Source organism: Talpa occidentalis, unplaced genomic scaffold (assembly GCF_014898055.3).
Source record: "Talpa occidentalis isolate TD23 unplaced genomic scaffold, MPIMG_talOcc4v2.1 talOcc4.9, whole genome shotgun sequence".
Classification (NCBI taxonomy): Eukaryota; Metazoa; Chordata; class Mammalia; order Eulipotyphla; family Talpidae; genus Talpa; species Talpa occidentalis.
In genome coordinates, this window is record NW_023605305.1 from 4,427,523 (window position 1) to 4,449,517 (window position 21,995).

Consider the following 21,995-nt stretch of genomic DNA (forward strand, 5'->3'; position numbering starts at 1 on the left):
TACCTTCTTGAATTAATAAATCTGATGTTGACCTCCTATCATTTACTTCTCTGCTTGCTTCTGCAACAGGGCATGGAGCGCCAACAGGGAAGACTTCCTCCTCAAAGGGGCTTGAGCTTCCTCCTCAAAGGGGCTTGCTGGATTTTGAAATGGGAAATAACATTGTTTGAGCCATTCGTGGAGAAATCCCACAATTTATTTCTGCAAGCTTAGTAATGGGGTTTTGTTGTTTTAAAATATATATACACAACTATTTAAAAGACACATATGAAAAACTTTCAGACCCTTCTTGCTTCCCCAGTGTGTGCCAACCCGTATGCAGGGTGTTATGTTTGCTTGCTCATTTAAATTGATCTTTGACCACCTGGTGAGGCTCGTGGGCTTCCCCAGCCTGTGTGAGAGCTTGGGTATGTTAGTAAATTGCCCGGTAGCAGGTCTGGGTTGCTGGCTGAGTGAATGAATGCAAGATAGAGGGGAACCCCAGCCCTTGGGGTATCTGACCCTGAAGTCAACGTCCTGTATCCAGTTCACTTGAGGGTGTGGGTCCCCAGTGCTGCCCCAGTCACAGTGCGCTCAAGCCAGGATGCCCTGGATGGCGTCGATGGGAGCCACCTTTGTCCACGCAGATCGCAGCCTTGCCTTTGTGGGCAAGACCCTGAAGCGTCCTTGGAAAGAGACTGGTACTTACACACAGAGACCCGTGGTGGAGGGACGCGTCCCTGCCCTTCCTGTGTGTGCTCCAGGCTGGTGACAGCAGCAGGGCCAAAGGAGCGGCCTTCCCACTTCCCAGAAAAAGGAGCTGCCAGCGCAGATTCTAATCACCCCGCCCGCTCCTTCCCTCTCTGTTCCCATGAGGGGACCAGGGTGTCACAGATTAACCAGCAACAGCAAACAAAGGCGACACTGGCAGCCAAATGACCCGCCACTGTCTCAGCCTGTGAGAACTCTACCTTTGACCAACACCACTGGAATGCTGGCGGAGCGCCCGAACAGCTGCGCAGTTGCCTACAGATGTTCCCAGCTGACCTCTCCTGTGGAAGTCATTTCAAGAACGGCGGCGCCACCACTTCTCTCCGTCTCTGCACCTCGGTGCTCCTGACAGCACCAGGCTGGGACAGATGTCCAGGGTCACAGGCCCTGGAGCCCCCGTGGGGGCCTGGGGAAGGATCGTCCATTTTCAGTGGAAAACAAGTGGCCGTTCATGACGATGGCTGTGCTTTGGCTCCAGGTTTGCTGCCCCTTCCTGGTAAGACACCAGGGCGGATTCCATGAAACAGACAAAAAGTAGCATTTTTAAAAGGTGCAATCTGGAAAAGATCAAACTCTTCCAACTAAGCCTACCAAATAAGTCTCTAGATAAACTTACGGCATGAATCCTTCATCCCTCTTCGAAATACGGAGTATGATTTCAAAAAAGCAATTTGACGCAGGGCAACCATCTTGCAACAGGTGGTTCTTCCCCTCTAAGTCCACCCCCAAGGCAGCCAGTTCGGTGCTAATCAGATCCCCCACTTCCCGCAGCCACTTACTACAGGGTCTATGCACCCAAACAAACCCGGGTGCAGCCAACGGACCGTGCACGTTGCCAGGAGCCGACACCCGCGCCCCCCACGGGCAGGCAGGTGCCCTCCCTTCCCAGGTGTGGCTGCGCCGTCACTTACCCAACCTCCCCGTCGGTGGACGTTCCTGTTTCTACACATTTTTTAAATCATTGGAGCGGCTCAGTGGCAGGAGCTTCAGGAGCTGCAACCTGCAGCACAACGCGTGGCGCCCGCGGGGCGGGGCCGGCGGGGGCGGGGCCGGCGGGGCGGGGCTCGCGGGAGCGGCGGGGCGAGGCGCGCGCCGCTCCCACCGCCGGCCGCTGGGGGGGGCGCGCGGCGCCGGCGCCGCGGCTTCCGCCCGCGCCCCGCCCCGGGCTCGCCCCGCGCCCCGATTGGCCGGGCGGCGGCGCGCGCCGAGTCAGGGGGCGGGGCCCGCCCGGCTACAAAGCGCCGAAGGTCACGGCGCCAGCAGGCGCGCGCCCGCCGCCCGCCCCGCCGCCCGCCCGCCGCCGCCGCCCGCCATGGAGGGGGTGAGCGCGCTGCTGGCGCACGGCCCCGCCGCCGGCCTGGCCGGGGGCCTGGGGGTCACGGCGTGCGCCGCGGCCGGCGCGCTGCTCTACCGGATCGCGCGGAGGTGAGTGCGCGGCCCGCGCGGCCCGGCCCGCCCCGGCCCGCGAGCCCACGCGGGCCCCGCGCGCCCCGGCGCGGCCGGGCGGGGGCCGGGGGGGCGGGGGCGGCGCGGCGGGGCGGCGGGCCCCGCCCGGATCAGCGCCCGGGCCGCAGCGGCCCCGCGCCCGCGCGCCCCACACCCGCCGCCGCGTCGGGCGGGAGGCGCCCCGCGACCCCCTGGGCCGGCCCCGGCGCAGCCCCGGCCGCTCCTCCTTGTCGCGGTCGCCGCCCGGCGCCCCGGAGAGGCCGAGGGACAAAAGGGCCCGCGGGCGGGAATGTGTCCCCCGCGGGGACACTGGCTGTGAGCTGGGCCGTCGGGGGGGCCGAGCGGCGGCTCCTGGGCCCGGGCCCCGCGCGCCCGCCTCGCGGGGCTTCCGAGGGCTCGAGGGCTCGTCTCGCCAGACCCCCCGCCAGGGGGGTGAGAACCAGCAGGGCCGGGGGTGCGCGCTGCCGAGAGGGGAAGCCGCTGGCGGCCAGGGGCCCCTCTGGGACGCGCGCGGGGCAGTCGGCCTGGGCTGAGGCTGCTCTAGGTCACCCCCACCTGCATGGCCTGAGTCTCAGGCTTGAGGGAGGAGAGAGGTGGGCGGGGCGTCAGGTGCGGGCAGAACTCTCCCTGGCGGTGCGGAGGGGCCGCCAGGAGGGGCGCGGGGATGGGGCAGTGCCCTGCTCAGAGGGGTCTCCGCCCGCGCCAGGTTCCTGTCCACCTTGTGCAAGGGAGAGGGACTTGCGGACCAGCCGCTTCAGACTGGCCATTTATGCTCCTGGTGATTTGCTCAGATTCCCAGGGCAGGTCGGCAGCAGAGCTGGGGCCTCCGAGGTAACCCCAGGTGGGGAATGTTTGCCCAGACCCGGCCTGGACCAGGGCCTTGGCCCCAGGCTTTGCAGCCCCGTTTAGAGGGCTGGACTCACCTGGGTTTGCGCCCGGGTCTTGCGCTGCGGCTGTGCTCAGGGGTCCCGGCTCCCCTCCTGGACCACACCTTCCCTGGCCCGAGAGGGATGGGGCCAGGTGCCCAGGAGGGTGCACGGGGACAGCAGAGCTGTGGGACCTGTTGGTTGGGCTGAGAAGGACCAGCCAGGCCCGACACTGAAGCCCCTGGAGAGCTGGTTTCGTCTGGGCAAGATGAGCGGCAGAGCCGACCCCAGAGGAGTGTGCTGCGACAGTGAGGGGTCTGCCTTGGCCCCACGTGGGTTTTGGAGGACCCTTGCAAGGGCAGGCAAGGAGCTTTGTTTTAGGAAGGCGACTTGGCCCGCTGGTGTTTGTGGGCGAGGCGCGGAGGGTGCAGAGGGACGAGGCACCTTCTCTACAGCCTGCCGCCTCCCGAGCCTTGGGCTTCCTGCCCATGCCGTCCTGACCAGATCACTGTTAAGATCCGGTGCTGATGGAGCCTGCACCCCCACTCTACAGAGGAAGAAGGCTTGGAGATGGGGGTCCTCCTGCACACTCCCTCCCACCCTTGGGCTCCCAGCTCCACCTCGCGTTCTTGGTCCCACTTGGCCAGGGCTGTCTGTGCCATCTCCAGGGAAGCCCAAGTCCCACCTCCCCAGTCTCCCCTGTCTGGGCAGCTGTGCGGCTTCGTGGGCCTGCTCCCCCAGACTCCACTGCCCCCCTTCCGCCAGGACCTGCCTTCTGTCAGCACATTGCTACTCACGGCCTGGGGCCTCCGGGCACCCCAGGTGCATTGTCCATGCTCTGGAGTTTGGAGGTCAGGAGGAGAACTGCCCCTCCGCCCCAGTCAGAGGTGGGCCTGTCCTGCATCCAGAGTCCGTTCTACTGGGCTGCGCTGGCTGTGGGGACAAGGCTCCCTAGATATTCACAGGCCCCCTGCCCAGCACCCCATGTGTTTGAATGCCATCTGCTCCTCGGCCCCGCTGATGGCAACCCTGTCCATCCTCAGGGTGAGCCCGGGGCTCCCTGTTGGCCTCTCTCCGTGGGCCTGTCACCAGCTGCCCCAGGAGGCTGTGCTGCTTGTCCTTGTGTCCAGCACTTGCCGGCACCCCCGCTGTGGCAGTAAGAGCAGGGCCGTCCCGGTGGGCTCGGAGGCGTCTGGTGGTGCTGGCAGGGCCACTGTGCACGTGAGTGTTTCGAGAGGAGACCCTCGGGTCCTGGGGCATGTTTTGGTGTCCCCAACACTGCAGCCCAGCAGGCTCCTGGAACTCTCCCTGTTGTGTGGGAAGAAAAGAGCCTCCGGGGGGGGGCTGGCAAGGACTCCCTCTCCTGTGAGGCTGCCCAGTGAGCCTAACCTCTGGGCCCCTGAGGGAACCTGAGTTTCAGTGACCAGATCCCCGGGGCTCAGGGGCACAGGCCAGGTGGGCGGCTGACACCAGTCTCCCCCAGGCTTGGACTGGGCACACCCCAGGTGCCTGGCTCTGGCAGGGGAGCCTTGGAGCGGTGGGCTCATCCTGGCGCTGGGCCCCACCCCACCTGGGGAACGGTGAGATGTCGGGGCACGGTGTCGTGTTAGCCGCGCATCTGGGTTCAGGGCTGGGGGCCACGCTCTCAAGAAGGCCTGTGCTCCTCTTTTTCTCCGTGTGTGTTGGGCGTGTGGAGAGCGGGGGCAGCCCGACACTGCCCCGTCGGAGGGATGTCCTGCTGTCACCACACACCCTCTGGCTCCTACCAGAGCTTTGTCCCAAACCCTCACCAGGTGGGGCTCTTGGCTCAGAAGGGGCCTCTCCCTGGGCAAAAAAGGGCTCTGGGCTAAACCAGAACTGGCCTGGAGTGGATCGGCACAGGCGCTCTCGCCGGGTGGGTGCGCACCAGAGCCCAGGCCTGAGGTAGAGACCATCCAAGCTGGGGGGTCAGGGCAGTCACTTGGCTGTCATGGGCCTGCGGGCCCTGCAGGGCTTGCCCCAAAGCAGCCGTGGAGGTGCCCCCTTCCGTGGTGGGTGGGCTCATCCTGGCGCTGGGCCCCACCCCACCTGGGGAACGGTGAGATGGGTGGCAGCTCCTGTGGCCTGGGAGAGGACACCTCCACTCCCGCCACCCTCACCTCGCGTGGGGGCTGCCAAGGGCCGGCAGTGATGGGGGCTGGAGCTGCTGGCCCAGGAACAGGCCTGATCCCACCTCCCTTCCGCCACAAGCCTCACGGCTCCATTTCCTTAGCAACCAGCCTGAGAGGGAGTGGAAATGACTTCCTGGGAGGGCGGGGCTGTGGGCTGGGCTCAGTCCCACCATTGGTCCCGGGGGCGGCCTCTTTCTCTCTCTCCTGGGGCGGGGAGCCAGCCCTCTGCCTGGCTTCCCTGCAGAAGCCCAGTGGGTCTGGGGGTGAGGGGGCTGAGGGCCCTCCGGGAGGATGGAAGGATAGAGGGTGGAGGTCCACGGCCTGCGTGACAGCCCACCAGGGCCCGCCCCCGCGCACAATTACAAAGAAGCCTGCAAAGCAGGGACAAAATAGCATGCCCAGGATTGCGGGGCTGGCATCTGGGCAGAGCCGCTGCGGGGACCCCCCACCACTGCCCTCGCGGGAAGCCCCGGGAGGCCGCCCCAGAGCCGGGCTCAGCTCCCTGAATCCTCTGTTTGATCCTGGAGGGGCCTGTCCAGAGCAGGGGTGGTCACCTGCCACTACGCCAGCAGGGGACGGACTCCCCAGAGGCCACACCGGTGACCTCAGTGCTGGGCTGGCAGGTCTTTATTGTCCGCAAGAGGCTTTGCCTGGTGTGGTGTTGCTGCTCCCGCTGGGCGGTCCAGGTGGACCCTGGGACCCGTTGGCCAGGCCTCCCCCCTGCCCTTCCCCAAACTGTCTGATCCAGGCCAGGCCTGTGGCGCACTCCCACCTATCACTCCCACCTGAGATCGGGGTGGGGGCGGGGGAGGGGGGTTTGGCCCCAGTTGACAGGTGGCCAGGCTGAAGCATGGAGGGGCCAGGCCAGGATGTGTCCAGAGTGTCGGGAGCAGGAGCTCCGCGGACAGGCCCGGCCGCCTTCCAGGCCCCTGACGAGCAGGGACGGGGTTGGGGCAGAACTGGCCCTTTGCCACGCAGAGCGCATTAGTGTCCTGTGCCCTTGGGTCCTCGTCACACAGGTGCCTTGGGTGCTGAGTGCTAGCTAGCACTTTGTGGGTGTGGCTGAGGCTGGCTGCGGCTCTGCTTCTCAGACCTCCACAGACAGTGGGGCTTTGTGTGGTGTGACTATCCACTGCAGCGTGCACCCGGGCGGAACCCCCACAGCTGGAGCTAGCCACTGGGGGGCCTGACCCCAGGCTCAAGCAGCTGTTACCCTCCGCCCTCACTTTCCAGACTGCTGGGTGGAGGGGGTTGTTGGGCAGTTGCCGCCCCCACCACCACCCCCACCCCTCCACACCCAGAGAGGAGAGCTGCGGGGCCAGAGCACAGATTCCCCTGTGCCTGGGCCAGGATTAGCCCGCAGACCCCACCTGTCACCGCTTGTGTGGCCAGCCCGCCCTCATCCCTCCTCGGGGGTGGCCCTCTGAGCAGCTGTCTCTGCTCCCCGCCTCTCGGCCCTTGAGCTCCAGGGAACTTTTCTTCTGTGAAGCACAGGAGGCTGCTAGCGTCTGGATCCTCCCTGGGGAGCTCCGTTTCCGCAGCCTGGGAACAGCCCAGGTCTGCAGAGAGGGCCCGGTTGACCACGGCCCCTGTGGGCCACATGGCTGTGCTCCAAGACACAAGGGGCTGGTGGTCCGGGGTCCTCGGGTGGACGCACTGGGGCCGAGGGATCTGGTGAGTGTCCGGCTGCCCCTGGCAGCTTTGTCTCGGGGCCGAGGAGAAGCCCTGGCAGGCGTGGCCTCTGTACTCGGCCCTCCCCATGGACGCACAATGTCCACTCAAGGTCCTCTTTTCTTTTCGCTTCCTTCTCCGGTGAGCCTGCGTCCCCCGCCCTGCTTCCCGCACCCTTTCCTGTCCCCTTGCGGCGGGGGCCTCCCGCTGACCCCGCTCTGTCTTCACCCCAGGATGAAGCCAACACACACCCTCGTCAACTGCTGGTTCTGCAACCAGGACACGGTCGTGCCCTACGGGAACCGCAACTGCTGGGACTGCCCGCACTGTGAGCAGTACAACGGCTTCCAGGAGGTGCGCGGCCCCGTCCTGCCTGCTGTCCCAGTACCGTAGGCCAGGCCCTCACCCCGGCCCTCACCCCAGCTTGGTGGGGGAGGCAACAGGCCCCTTGGGGACTGAGGCATGTGGCTTCCCAAGTCCTGAGATTGGCAGATTGTGGTCCCGTGCCAGGTCTCTGCTCTGCTCTGGCGGTGGCCACAGGCTTTCTGCTCAGGCCAGAGGAGGGCATCTTGGGCTTTACAGGCCGTGAGTCTCTATCATGCCTGTCAGCCCCACGCCCGTGACAATATGTGTGTGAGTGTGCATGGCCAGGCCCAGGAACCTGGCAGCCCTGCCCCAGGCCGGGATGTACAGGCCTGGTGCCCTGGCCCGGTGGTTCTGGGGCCCAACTCCAGAAGCTGGTGGGGGGGGCACGTGAGGCAGGGTCCGGGGTGCTCTCAGCTTCTTGTCTGTCAGTGGTCCACGTGAGATTTCTTTGGGAGAAAGAATGGGGGCGTTCAGATTCATCCCCACTTCCTGGAGTGGGATGGGGTCAGCAGGGGAGGTTCTCACCCACTGGGATAGGGCTCCCCACTGACACGCCTCCCCCACAGAATGGCGACTACAATAAGCCGATCCCCGCCCAGTACTTGGAGCACCTGAACCATGTCGTGAGCAGCACGCCCGGCCCCAGCGCCCCTGCGCAGCCGCAACAATGGGTGAGCAGCCAGGTGCTGCTGTGTCGCCGCTGCAGCCACCACCAGACCACCAAGATCAAGCAGCTGGCCGCCTTCACGCCGCGTGATGAGGTGAGGGCTGGGGTTCAGGCATGTACCCCCAACCCTGCAGTGGCTTTTCAGTCCTGAGCACCGGAGGACACCTCCAGCCCGACCCCACATTGCCCACATTCAGGGCATCCCCCCGTCTCGTGATCTTACTATCTCAGTTCCAAGCCTGGAACGTCGTGAAAAGCCCAGAGGGGTCCATAGGCAGGTGAGTAGGGCTCCCAAGTTCCAGCTGGGGGCCTGTTGGACCCTGCCACTGTCCCTCAGAGTCAGCCTTGCCCGCTGGCTGGCCCGGCGGCTTGCTCTCTGGCTTGGCGAGGAGGCTTCTGGCCACTGAGAGGTCTGACTTCAGCCGCCACCTCCTGGGCCCTCCTCGGAGCTGGGAGCCTCGTGGTCTCACTAGGCCAGGTTTCCTGACCTCCGGAGGTGGTCCCAGCCGAGACCCAGGGGTGCTGGCTTTCCCAAGGTCCAGGCTGGGAAGAGGGAAAGACGGGGAATATGCGGAGAGAAGACTAAACAACTGGGGCGGCTTTTCTGGTGCATTTGGCCCCAATAAGAGAACATGGAGGTGATAACCCTCAGGCCTCTGCTGGCTGCAGTGCTTGCTGGGAAGGAAAGGGAAAGAGGCATTGCTGCCTCTGGCTTGAGCTTCTAGACTGTTTCTAAAGCCCAAAGGACCTTTCAGCTCGCTCTAAGTCTCAGCCTGGGCCCTCTAGGAATTTTTAGGCCCCTGGACTTATGGGAGGGGCAGGCCCAGACTAGGTACATCAGCTCAGAGCCACCCTGTCAGGTGGGTCACCCTCTCCTGGAGTTCTTGAGGCCCAGGGCCTGAGTGTGTCCTGTCAGCTGTGGGCCCTGCGTTTCCCAGGCTTGGGCAGCCCTGACCTGGCAGCCCACACCCTGTGCTCAGCGGCCATTTGTCCTGTCAGGCAGGGAATGATGCAGGCTCAGAGTGGGGATCACCTGCCATGGTCTCCCTGCCTGTCAGTGGTCTTGGGGCTGCCACGGTTGCTGCCCCAGGACCCTGAGCCACTGCCCTTGCTCTACAGGGCAGGTACGACGAGGAGGTCGAGGTATACCGGCACCACCTGGAGCAGATGTACAAGCTGTGCCGGCCGTGCCAGGCGGCCGTCGAGTACTACATCAAGCACCAGAACCGCCAGCTGCGCGCCCTGCTGCTCAGCCACCAGTTCAAGCGCCGGGAGGCGGACCAGACCCACGTGCAGGTGTGAGGGGGGTCCGTGGGGCACCAGGTGACCACTACCCTCGAGTGTGTGCAGGAAGCCCCTATATGGGGATGGAGGGCAGCTCTCCAGAGTTGAGACGCTTTCCGGTACCACAGCCACGCTCCCACCTTGCCCCGGGGCCCCAAGGCCCCAGGAGAGTATCCTCAAATACCCGGCCTCCAGCCCGTTGGGGATCTGCACTGCCTGTGTGTCGGGCGCTTTCCTGACCCCCTGTTGCTTGAGGGGCCCTCCGTGGCGGGTCCAGTCAGGGCCCCCAGGTGACCTGGCGTGGTTGTCTGGCTGGGGCCTTCTGCCTAAAGCCACCGTTAGTTTTGTTTTTGGTTTTTTTTTTAAGATTTATTTATTTATACAAGCACTGGGTACAGCCAGAAGCGCGGGAGGGTGAGTGAATTCACCAGAGCCAGAGCGGGGAACAGAACAGGCAGACTGACGAAATACACTGCTGAGGGGAGCAGCAGGCACGGCAGGAGAGGTCTGTCGCTCCATGTGGGACCCTCACCGGGGGCCGGGGATCGAACCGGTGCTGCAGAGGCTGCGGGCAGCTTCGCAGCCCAGCGTCATCCGCTGCGCCACCGGGGGAGGCCCGCCACTGTTAGTTTTTATCACTGTAGTCACTGAAATCTCCTGGCTGAAAATATCTGAGAGGCAAATGGATTTAAACATGAGCGTCTCCCCCCAGGGAAGTCCCCCGCCATCCCCACGGGACTCCTGCTTCGAGTTTCCCATCTACAGCCCCCCTCCTCCCCCATAGCCCCCCCCCCCCCACTTTGCCCCTCACCACCGCCTCCTAAGACCAGCTTCTTATGTAAATACGTAAACCTGTGTATTTACACAGTTCCGTAAGAATCACAAAGGAAACTTTACGTGAAAAACTTGACAAAACAAAAATTTGACTTCAAGTGTGAGGCCGTGTAACATGGAAAGGATTTCACCTGGCGATGCGGCGGGAGGGCCGCTCCCTGCCCGCGTGGGGCTGGCGGGGTGAGGGCCCTGCCAGGAGAGGGGCTGTGGACTCTGCAGAGAGCCTGGACCTGCCAAGGAGACAGGAGCCGTGCGCGCTGGGGGCGGAGGTGGGGGAGGCCTGCCCAGAGTAGGCGCCAGGAGCGGCCGTCAGCGGCTCTGTCCACCTCGCTGACCAGTCTCTTCCCCCCTCAGAGCTTCTGCTCGTCGGCAGTGAAGTCTCCGGTCCAGGTCATCGTGCTCCGGGCCCTCGCCTTCCTGGCCTGCGCCTTCCTGCTGGCTACCACGCTGTATGGTGCCAGCAACCCCTTCACCCCGGGCGCAGCCACCCTGCCCCCAGACCTGCCCCCCAGGAGTAACGACTCCACTGCTTCCGACAACACCACCAGCCCAGGGACTGAGGGCTGGCGGCAGCTGCTGGGCCTGCTGCCCGAACACGCCGCCGAGAAGCTGCGCATGGCCTGGGCCTTTGGGCAGAGCCACCAGACAGGCCTCGTGGCGCTGGGCCTGCTCACCTGCCTGCTGGCCATGCTGCTGGCCGGTCGCCTCAGGTGCGTGCGGGGTGGGCAGCTCGGCGGGCGTGGGCCCTGGGCTCCTGATCCTGCTTCTCAGGAGTCGGCGGGGAGAGGAAAGCAGATGACCTGACTGGAGGCGCAGAAGCAGCAGCCAACCCGCCGCTGACCCTGCTGCGTCTGGGCCCAGGTCACCTCTGTCCCCTGCCAAGTCCTTCCCTGAGCCTCGTAGACCCCACCCGAGTGGTGTCCCCCTTGCCTCTCAGTGACCCTGCAGGGGACCCTCAGCCCCACCGTACAGGCAGGACGCGAGGCTGGACTTGCCCTCGGTCGGCTCGGGGTGGCTGGAGGAGACGGAAAGTGGAAGAGGGTGGGGGGGCTGGTCCAACTCACGGGCCTTATGCACCCCGCTCTCCCCACAGGCTCCGGAGGATCGACGCCTTCTCCACCGGCCTGTGGGCCCTGCTGCTGGGGCTGCACCTGGCTGAGCAGTACCTGCAGGCTGCCTCACCCAGCTGGCTGGACACGCTCAAGTTCAGCATCACGTCCCTGTGCTGCCTGGTGGGCTTCACGGCAGCCGTGGCCACGAGGAAGGCGACGGGCCCGAGGAGGTTCCGGCCCCGAAGGTCAGAGTAGCAGCAGTGACTGTGGGGGGAGGACAGGTGGACAGACAGGCCCAAGCTTTGCCCCCAAGCAGAACCCTTTCTCTCTGCGTCTTTCCTAACCTGCTTCACACCCACCCAACCTAGAACCCTGGTCCTGGTCCAGCCCTTCTCTTTCCCCAAGGAGTCAGGCCTGCCCCGCCCCTTCCTTTCTAGACCCCACACGAGCCCCTGATCTGGCCGCTCCCGTTGCCACCAGCCAGCTGGCCAAAGACCCCTTCACGGCCTAGGAGCCCCTGCACAGGTGGCTCCCCGCTGCCTGCTTCCAGCCTGTGGCTTCCCGCGGCAGCTCCAGGCACCCCACCCTGGCCCCAACCTTCTCCTCTGACGCCGCTGGGTGAGGGTCCCGCCTGTGGTCTGCTTCCCTCACCTGGCGCACCTCTGATTCCTGGCACAGGGACTAGTGTCAATGGCCTCAGACTGGGCCTGACCCCTGGGGCTGCTTGGCGTGAGCTGTCGCGGGTGAGCAGGGCCAGGGCGCACCCCTCACTGTGTCCCTACACCACCTCTCTGCTCTCTTTGGTCCTGCTCTTGGCTGGGCTGTCCCTACCCAGGCCGGTGGACCCAGAAGGAGGCAGCGTGTCCCCTCGGGGCCACTGCTCTGATGAGCCCCTGTTACTCCTCCCCCCAGGAATTGGGCACAGGCTGGCCTTGATCCTGAGTCTGTGGGCAAAGATCCTCCCCCGGTGGAAAGGAGAAAACGCGCTCCTCCCGGGGTCAGCAAGGTCTTTACGAGCTAGGCTGTGGGTTTCACCCCGGTGGTGGCAGGGGGAGTTTCTGAATAGTGTTTCCTTTATTCATCTATTTTGGGGGTACTGTGGCCAGACAACGTGGGCAGGCCTGCACTGCTGCTCTCCTGTGAGGCCCCTGGCTCCCCATTGAAGAAGCACGACCACCTCCTGTGCCTGGTCCTCCACTGGTCCTGCAGGACTGGGGCTCCTGCTTCTTGGACGGCACTGCCTTTGCTGGCGTTGCACCCCCTCCACGCCTGGGATGTCCCCAGTTTCCTATTCTTGCCTCCCCCAACCCCACAATGCTTGGGAGAGGCTCCGATTGCCCAAGGGTAGTGTAGGGTCCGGCCCAAGGCGCACACAGGTCCAGAATGACCTCAGGTTATTTGTCACTTTGTCCCTCTCTGGTCAGTCCTGTCACTGCTCTGCCCCCAGCATCCCCCCATGGGGGGTGTGGAGACTCCTGCCTCCCACTCCTGTCTCCCACAGCCCCAGAGCCCTTGGGCCCAGCCTTGTTCTCCCGAGTCAGTGGGGCCTCAGCTTTGCAGCCACCTCCCATGACTGCCACTGGGGCAGAGCTGGTGTGGCTGGTGTGGCCACGTCCTGGCACACACAGGCTGCTCACCAGCTGCGAGGTCCCACCCAGGCCCTGCTGTTCCCAGCCTCAGTTTACCCATGTGGGATGACTGGTGGTCCCTCCCAGGCCTCAGGTGCTGCCCTGAGGTGCTGTTCACAGGCAGAGGAAGTTCTCAGCCTGGGGGTCACTCCAGGCCCATAGCAGGAGAGTGACTGGGGTGTCCCCTCCCTGGCATTTTCTACCCCTGGAGTGTGAGTGTGCCTCACACTTCTCCTCACAGGCCCCATGTCCTGCTCTTATCACTGAGCAGCCGTGTCCCCCCTCCACACCTGGAGCCCAGGGGAGCAGGTGTCTGAGGAGGTCTTGCTCGGCAGGGGCCCCGCAAACAGGCAGGGAGCAGGTGGGGGTGCCCCACAGGTCGGGTCACCCCCCCTCAAAGTGTTTTGGCTCAGGAGCCAGACTAGCTACATGGCCACAAACCAGCCCCCCTCGCTGGGCTCGTCCTGTCCCACAGAGCGGGGTGCTGGGCCGGGAGGCAGGCCCGCAGCCCTCTCTTGGCCCAGCCTGCAGGGCTGGGGGGAGGCGGCACCCAGCCCTTGAGCCCTGAGTCTCCTTTTCTCAAAACTGACAGCGTGATGCTAATTACCTCTCGGCATCGAGCAGCAGGACATCTGTGTGTGTGTGTGCGTGTGTGTGTAAGTTAAATTATTTATAATAAGCGGAACCAGCTCTCCTGGCCAGGAGTCCCTGCCCAGCAGAGCTATCCCGGCCTCTGGTGGGTTGGGAAGACACCCCCCCAAGATGAGCCTGGTCAGGGGGACGCTCCCCGCCTTTTTAGAGTCTCATGACTTTTTAAATTGCCCGCTGGTCCCTTAAAGTTTTGTTACTTGGAGCCCATTCCAGCACCTGCTGACGTCACGGCCCTCGCCAGGACCGCCACCCCCTAGGGCTGGGAAAACTTGAGCCCTCGGGTGGAGGGACCGCCCCGACAGGGAGGTGCACTCCGGGTGTCCCCGTGCTCTGGGCCACACCAGGCCAAGCAGGCGCCTCCAGTAACGTGCCCGGAGCAAGCCGCCCCAACGCCTGCCCGCCCGGAGGAGCCGCGTCCTCAGGCTGGCCGAGCGTCTCCGCCCCGGCCGTGTGGTAGAACGTGGACAACTGTCTAGCCCGTCTCGCTGTCGCCACACCTGCCGTAGACGGCGTGGTTTCCATTCTGTATTTTCAATAAATGCCCCCGGGCCCTGCTCTTGCCGGTGGGCGCCAGGTACCGAGTCTTTTTTGGTTTTTCTTTCACGTTCCTTCAGAGGCTTCTGGGCTGGGCTGGGCTGGGCTGGGGGGGCGCCCCAGGAGTCAGGCCGGGAGCTGGAACTGCCCGGCACCCCTCACCCACTGTGCCGGGTCTCAATAAAGCGTCCATCTCTCCAGTGGGGCATCGCACAGCCCCTCCACCCCGGAGCCCGAGTCCCACAGTGGCCTCCTCACTAGCGTGGGGGCCGATCTCCAGCCCAGGCGGTTTGAGGGTGCCCAGCCATCAGTGGGCGGGGGGCTCACCAAAGGAAGCTCTGTGGGGCTGGGCAGTGATTGCTCCTTTCACAGGAGAGACGCCCGCACGGGACTGTCTTCTGCAGGGCCGCCGGGGGGAGCAGTCCTGGGAAGATGCAGCTTCTCCTTCTGGAGCTGACCAGCTCAGCCTCGGCCCAGCTGACTGCCCAGAACCCGCACTGCAGGGCCCCTCTCCTCTCGCCCCTTTTGGGGGTGGCCTGTGGCAGGGCACAGGGAGTCCAGTGAGGGTCCTGCGGCCCATGCCTGCTCCTGTGGCAGCTGCTCATGATGGCGGGGGTGCGGGCCCAGCCCAGATGGCTCCCCGCAGGGTCAGCCAGTTGCACAGAGCACCAAGTGCCCCCCCACCGCTGCGGTGCCTAAAGTGCCCCCACCTCAGGCCATCCCCCTGGCCCAGACCCTGTCCTGTGGAGCGGGGCCCAACCCTGTGATGACACGCTCACATTTTCTGTCTAGAGGGGAGCCCTCCCAGATGTGTTGGGTCAAGGGGGAGGTGGTGTCTGGCATGGGCAGGACAGGTGGGCACTAGGCCAGGCCCTCCCGCAGTTTGTCTTGGCGAGCTGCCTTGATTTCCCCATGTTCCCCAAACACTGGGCCCGGCCTGCCGTTCCGGCACCCAGTTCTGTGGAAGTCTTGAAAGGTGACACGATTCTCCAGGAAGGGAACAGCTGACCCCATGCTTTCCTCATAAAACTCGTTTTAAGCGAAGGGGGAGGTGTCGCTGGCCAGCAGTCCCCGGCGTGGGCGGTGCGTGACGGGCACGGGTCCTGCGCCCCCTCCCCCGGCTCTGCTGCAGGGCCCAAGCCAGCCTGCCCGTCGCCTGCGCGTCCACGGGCACTTTGTCCCTGGGGACCGAGGTAAGGCTGGGCCCGTGGCCCCGTCAGAGGGCGACTAATGTATTAACCGCCTCTGCCCCTCCTGTAATTGGTTGCCTTAATCCGAAGCATGGTTGACGTTCTGGCTTGGGGCCCCTGGGGCCTGTGGCGAGACCTGTGCCAATCTCGAGTTAAAGAGACACTGTCACCTTCAGTCTTTTGGGCAGCCTTGCAGTCGTTGGGTGTGCCTGGAGAGCTTCTTCCTGGGGACCCCGGATGTGTTGGGACCCCCACAGTGGCCCCGCCACCCTCCCCCCACTCTACAAGGCCCTTGCGAGGAGTGTCCAGTGTCCACAGGAGAGCGGCCATGAGACTCTCAGAGTCAGGCCCTGGGGAGCAGGGCCTCCCCAGCTTGGCCAGCTGTTGGGAGGCCAGCCAAGGCCGTTCGCTGTCAGTGCCCGCCCGGCGCGGGCTGGCATTGTGCTTCAAGGTGGCGCAGGGTTGGCGTGAGGTCGGCGAGGGCGACAGTGTCACTTTATCCCGGGACTCCTAGTGGACCTAGTTTGCCGTGAGCCTGAAGGGTCAGAATGGGCACGTGGGGAGGGGCGGGTCACGCCGACACCTCCCAGCCACCTGCTCCTAATGGCGTGAATGTGATGAAACGGCTTTTCTGCTTCAACTAACACACGCCCCCTCTGGGACCCCAACTCGGGCACCGTGGCGGGGACCTCTGGGCACAGCTCCGCAGAGCCCAGGCTTACCCTCTCCCCCATGCTGCGGATCTTGCAGGTGCTTCCCCGGAGACTCCACCGGCCTTTTCCCCATCGGCCCCAGCCTGGCCAGCCCCTGCCCGAATGTCCCTGGCTCCTCGCCGCCTCTGTTCGTCCCCACCCCGCCCGGCTTCCTGCCATTCGCCAACCCGCAGCTGTTCCGGTCTCCCCGCCGGGCCTCGCCTTCCTCGCTGCCAGGCCGCCTCAGCCGGGCCCTCTCGCTGGGCACCATGCCCTCTCTCACTCGTGCAGGTAAGAGGCACTGGGCCCCAGGACTAAGCACAGGGGGGGCTGGCGGGCGAGGGGTGAGCGCTCCCGCGGTGGAGACGGCAGGGCCAGGTCCAAGTCCTGCTCTGGGCCGGAGAGCAGCATTTGAGCTGGTGGTGGTGGAGGGTTTGAGGCCTTCAGTATGATCGAAAATGTGGTTGTCCCAAGACTCCAGAAGCTTCCGTGCAACCAGGCATGAACTGTGGTAGGGAGTGGGGGAACGGGACAGCTGCTCCTGCCCTCCTGGAGCTCCTGGCAGATGAGTGGCAGCTGAGGCCTGACCCCCGGCCCTGGGTGCAGACGGGCCTTCTCCTGGCTCTTCAGTAGCAGCAGCTAGAGCAGAGGGACCCTGGAGGGCCCAGCAGCTTGAACCTTCCCCCAAAAGGGAGGCTGGAGCTCCAGGCCTTCAGTGTGGGGGTGGGGCACCTCTAGGATCTTTGCAGAGATGGGGGGGCCTGGTACAAGACTGCAGGGGGAGGGCTGCTTTTTTCTTTGTTCTTTAAGAAATGAAATGAAGTGGTTAATTAATTATCCTGCAAGGCAGAGACTTGACCTCCCAGGGGAGCCCTCCCTCCCTCCTGTTCCCTGCAAGGCAGGTGCAGGATTGCAAACCCCAGTGCCCAAGCCCCTCCTCCTGGAGGAGTCCTGGCTGGGCTGACTGAGCTGACCGGGAAGCGGAGACCTCAGTCTTTGCTCAGCTGTAAGCGGGGCTGGTGACGCTCTTCATGGGGTGTTGTGAGAACCATATTCAGGGGACTGAAGTGCCAGAACCTCTGGTCAGCTGGGAGCAGCCAAGTGGACCCCAGCCCTGGTCCTGGGGTACACTCTGGTGCCCTCACCCTCTCTGCTGGGGGAGCCTTGGACCATCCGCAGTGGGGCCTGCATACATGGCCACTGTTCCTGTTATGGGATGGGAGGTGCCTGCAACACCCCAGACTCCTGCCAGGGGTTAAAGGGCAGGTCACTCCACTGGCCCCCAGAGCTGATGGTTTGCCCACAGCAGAGCTGTCTTCCACCTTCTGTGTCGATGCCCTGGGCACCGACACTCCAAAGGACTGTGCACACTGACCGGTGATGGCCGAGTGAGGGGCCTTTTGTCTTAAGGGCCTTGGGAGCAGCCCGGGCTGTGGGGCAGGGCCTCCCACCCACGCGGCCTGCACGCCCTCAGGACAGTGCTGCTGTGGGCTCGGGCTGGCCCCACAGTGGGGTGGGATTGCAGAGCCTCCCCTGCGGTCCCTTGGCCTGGGGTTTAGCAGGCCCAGGTGCTGTGCCAGGCTCCAACTCCATGTGCTCTCCACCCCGCCCCACCTTCCACCCCGCCGCAGGCCTGTCCTGCCTCCCTGCAGCTCCCACCCAGCCCGCAGACACGTTCTTGGAAGCACCCCTGCTGTACATGGGCCCTGTGGCCACCCCGACCCAGCCGTGTGGCCCCGGGTCTGTCTCAGCCTGGCTGGGGGAGGTGTGGTGTGCCCTCCGAGCCCTTCCCAGTGGAGCAGCCACCTCACAGGACATGTGCCGCCCCCACCGGCGTGGCCCTGGGCCTCTGGGGGACAGGACATGTGAGGCGGAGTCCCGGCCCTGGGTGCACTTGCTTTGGGAAAAGCAGCGTGTCAGCGCTCCTTGCAGCCCTGCCAGCTAGTCCGCCACTGGGGTTGGGGGTGGCGGGGACCACAACGGAACAAGTGCCAGCGTCTCGCGTGTGCCTGCTGTGGGGCGCGGTGTCAGTCTGCAGGTGGGACTGTGCCCCCGAGCAACCCAGGTAGTAGTTTGGGGAGTCACTTGAAAACCTGTGTTCCCTGAAAGCAAAGGTTGGGTTTCAGCCATGGGGTTGGGAGTTGGGGGCACAGAGGGGAACCGTCTTCCTGCCAGGCTGACACCTTGCATCCCCTCTTCTCCAGACTCAGGGTATCTGTTCAGTGGGAGCCGCCCCCCGTCCCGGGTGTCTCGATCTGGGGAGGTTCTTGTTTCAGGTAAGGAGCCGGCAGGGCGGGGAGTGGGGGTGGGTGGGCTTCCAGAACCTCGGGGGATCACTGCAGAGTGGTCGGGGTCATCTTCCGGGTGCGCTGGTTCTAAGTTCAAGTCCCAGCCTTGGGCCCGTAGCAGGCACCCCTGCGTCTCAGCTGCTCTGCTAGGAAGTGGGCACAGGGGCCACCAGGATGCAGTGGTGGGGCACCAGGTCCCTCCCTGGCAGAGACCTCGGGCTCCTGCCATCTCGAGGCTGGGGTCAGCTGACCTTTAGCTGCAAGGATTTGTTCTTGGGGCTGGCTCTTGGCTGAGGGAACCTGCAGGGACTGGGGGAGAAGTCAGGGCCGAGGGGACGTGGCTGAGGCTCATGATCTTCTCCTGTCCTCGGGGTGGGGGGGGTGGGGGGTGCAAGCCCCTCCTTGGTTCCCACGGGAACTCCCTGCACCCCCCGCGCCGCCCTCCCTCCTTGCTGGTGGATAGAGGAGCAGCGCTGTCAGCGTCGCAGTCTCGATGGCAGACATCCCGCGGTTATACTCCTGACTGTCGGGGTCTCCTGTCCCTCTCACCCTCCAGATTACTTCTCTCTGCTAGCGGGGAGCTGCCCCGCCTCCCCGCTCCCATCCCCGGCGCCCTCCGTGGCTGGCTCGGTGGCCTCCAGCTCCGGCTCCCTGCGCCACCGGCGGCCCCTCATCAGCCCTGCACGGCTCAACCTGCAGGGGCAGAAGCTGCTGCTCTTCCCGGCATCGCCCGTCGAGCCCCCCAACACCCCCAGCAGCTCAGACGAACACTCGCCCCACAGCGGCAGCCTCTTCACCATCGAGCCGCCCCAGGACGTGAAGCGTGCCGTGGGTAGGTTCTCCCGGATGTGGGGCCCGGCAGGCCTGCAGGACCACCTTGGCGGCCTCTCTGTGGCCACCCGGCCTGGCTGCTGGTGACCGTGAACCCTGGGACAGGCCTCTGTTGGCGTTTCATCTCCTGCAGCTGACCTCCCCGCCAGCTCACACAATGGTGGGCTCCAAAGCGTTGTTTCACTTTTAAATTGGGCCCCAGCCTGTAAGATCTAGAACTTCTATGAAACCTGGACTTCTGTGTCCCCCAATAACAGAGGATGTGCCACGTGGGGTGCGGTTCCAGCCCAGCCCCACACTGGTGTCAGCCAGCTCCCATCGCACAGCTCCGCGCCCCGGGGATGGGCAGGGCTGGCTGGCTACATCCCGGGGGTGGAGGGGCGCCCCGTGTCCGCCCTGGGGGCACGCCGCGAGCACACGCTGGGGGGTTTCTCTCCGCAGACACGAGGTCCGTGCCGGAGCGAGGCAGCGCCTGCAGCACCCGCTCCATCAAGAGGGAGGATGACTCTTCCCGGTCCTCCACCTGCGCGGTGGACACCACCACCAGAGGCTGCGCGGAGGAGGCCAGCGCCTGGAGAGGTTGGCACCCCGTGGTGGGGGGACAGCGGGCATCCGCAGCCACCGCCACCCCTGGGTGGGTGCACAGCACCCAGCTCTGAGCTGCAGCGTCTGCTGCCTTGGCCGCGTGTCAGGAGGCTCTGGTACAGGATGCCTGCCCCGTCGCGGAGGGGTCCCGGGCGCTACGGCCTGTGCTCAGGGCCCGTGCTGGGGTCTGCCCTGGGTCCTGGGTTCAAATCCCAGCTCCTCCTCTCCTGTGCAGCTGTTCTGGGTGTGAGATGGGATCCTGGTTCTGTGTAAAGTCCCGCTGGTCCTGAGCATCGGTGGGCAGCACCCGGCAGGGGGAGGGTCGGGGCGTGTGTGTGTGTTTGTGTGTGTGTGTGTGTGTGTGGATGACAAGGAGGCGACCAGCGTACTGACCGTTCTGAGCTGAGTCAGAGCGAGCGCTGCCCCCAGTCAGGTGGGGCCTGTGGGCAACCAAAGTGCCGTCACAGCCCCCACCGTCAGGCTCAAGCGCGTGGCATCCTAGCCCAGTGCCTGAGGTGGCATGGGCTCAGGGAGGGTGATCAGTGCGGGGCATGGAGGACGGCAGCTGCTGCCCCCCGCAGGTCCCTCTGACCTCTGACCGGCTCTCTCAGGTCGTTTTCAGCCCTCCCTGGTCCGAGGCCTCCTGGCCGTGAGCCTGGCTGCCAACGCGCTCTTCACTTCGGCCTACCTGTACCAGAGTCTGCGCTGACCAGCTCCAGCGCCCCGAGAGTCGGGGGGGCGCGCCCAGGTGCATGCTGCTTCTACCACTGCCGCCTCAGAGCCCTCGAGGCCCTCGTCCTTGCCGGATCGAGTCCAGTTCTCAGGCCGTCTCCTCCTCACCTGCGGACTGCGGGCTGGGGCCACACTCCGCCCACCATCTCCTGCGCTGACGTGGGTTGTGTGTTTGGTGCTGACACTGATCCTGAAGCCAGGGGTCTCCCAGGGGCTGCATGGCCCTGGGGTGCCATCCCTGCCCCCATGCCTTGGGCTATGCCCACATCTTCGTACTGTACTGCTCTGTCCATTGGGGCTACCCAGAGCCCCCGAGCCGAGGTGGGGTGCAGTCCCTGTGTCTCCCGGTCTTGACCCTGCCCTTGGGAGAATAACCCTTTCACGGGCCTGTGGGCTGGTGGGTGCCCAGGGCTCCTCGGAGTGCCTGGGTCTCAGGGGCCCACTTGGACCTTTGGGACCCGTGTAAGCATCTGCCTTCCTGCCTGCATGCACCCATTTTCCTGCCTTCCTAGGCAGTACCCCGTTACCCTGCGAACACTTGCCAGGGCCCCCCCAGTTCCAGGCCCACGCTTCCTGGCCCCTCCATCACACTCTGCCCACAGGGGCCTTGCTGACCCTCGCCCACCTTGTGCTGTCGATGACCAGCGGGTGGGGGGCAGGCAGCCTGCAGGTCTCTGAGGAGCCTGGCTCCCCACCCCTGCCCCACCATGCACCGAGCCCCTTTCACCCACGAAAACCCCACTTCCTCCCTTGCGTTCTCACATCAGGTAGGCCCAGCACAGCCTGCGTCCACAGCCACCCGTCTGGCTGTCCCCACCCGGCTCCCCCTGCACCACCTGCCTGACGTGCACAAGCTCCCCCTCTGCCCGCCCTGGGGCTGGGGTGCCTCCTGCCCCCCGAGAGGAGAAGGGGGACCTCAGTCTGCACAGGAGCCTCCCATGCTGTGCACGCCAGAACCCTGGCGCTGTCCTGGTCGGCACGCAGGCAGGGAAGTGTGCGTGTGTGCGTGCGTGCGTGCGTGTGTGCGTGTGTCTCTGTGTTGGTGCCGCCGTGGGAGGTGAATTCTGAGGTGTGTCGGGGGAGGGTCACAAGGGCAGGCAAGGTCTTCACTCTGTCATTCAGGGATAAAGTTTAATTTTATTTTTCTACACATTTTTGCAGGTCAGGCATTTTGCTAAACAGCAGGATGCCCCCCGATCTCCCTGCCAGGGAGGTTTAGTTTTTTTAAGCTTTGGGTGCTTTTTTAGTAATTTTTTTTACCATGGGGGGCCCCCCCTCCGCTCTGACTGCCCCTCCCTCCTCTTCACTCCTGTCCTAAGAGCTACTGTTTCCTGCCCCGCCCGCCCCGACCTTGGGGGACCGGGGCTCCAGGGGCCACACCAGGACTCTGCGTCCAAATGCCAGAGACGGTTCCAGCTCGGGGACCACGCCTCTCAGCCCCCCTTTTGTCTAGTGGACGCGTGCGTCGAGATTTTTAATTTTATTTTTGCCTGACAAATCCAAGCTCTGGTCCCCAGACGCCCTCCCTGGCCCCGGCACGTGCCCGCGCTGGGCGGGCCTGGCCTCTCCCACCCAGGACCAGCACCCCAGCACCCCTGGGGCAGGGGGCGGAGGGAGGTTACTTATGTTCTCCCTCAAACAAAAACAAAAAAAACCTTATTTTTCTTTACAAAAGCAAAAAAGGAAAGAAAGTACCAACCTTTGAACTACACCTCCGCTGTCTTGTCTTCCTTTCCTGCGCTCGGGCAGCGCGGGCCTGAGGGGCCCTCACGGGTGGA

General features: G+C 64.6%; 1 protein-coding gene across 2 annotated transcripts; it reads left to right on the top strand.

The window, feature by feature from the left end:
• The first annotated feature begins 2,062 nt into the window (after nt 1–2,062).
• TMEM201 (transmembrane protein 201) lies at nt 2,063–21,995 on the top strand. Of its 2 annotated transcripts, XM_037499271.2 has the most exons (11): nt 2,063–2,175; nt 7,117–7,237; nt 7,816–8,010; nt 9,036–9,212; nt 10,389–10,744; nt 11,128–11,331; nt 15,840–16,072; nt 17,986–18,057; nt 18,626–18,901; nt 19,342–19,479; nt 20,097–21,995. In XM_037499271.2, the coding sequence occupies exons 1-11, from the start codon at nt 2,063–2,065 to the stop codon at nt 20,192–20,194; spliced, it is 1,983 nt and encodes a 660-aa protein (XP_037355168.1). In that variant the 3' UTR covers nt 20,195–21,995. The 2 variants fall into 2 exon arrangements, with proteins under 2 accessions (XP_037355168.1, XP_037355167.1); XM_037499270.2 differs by lacking the exon at nt 2,063–2,175 and having other exon boundaries at nt 6,845–7,237.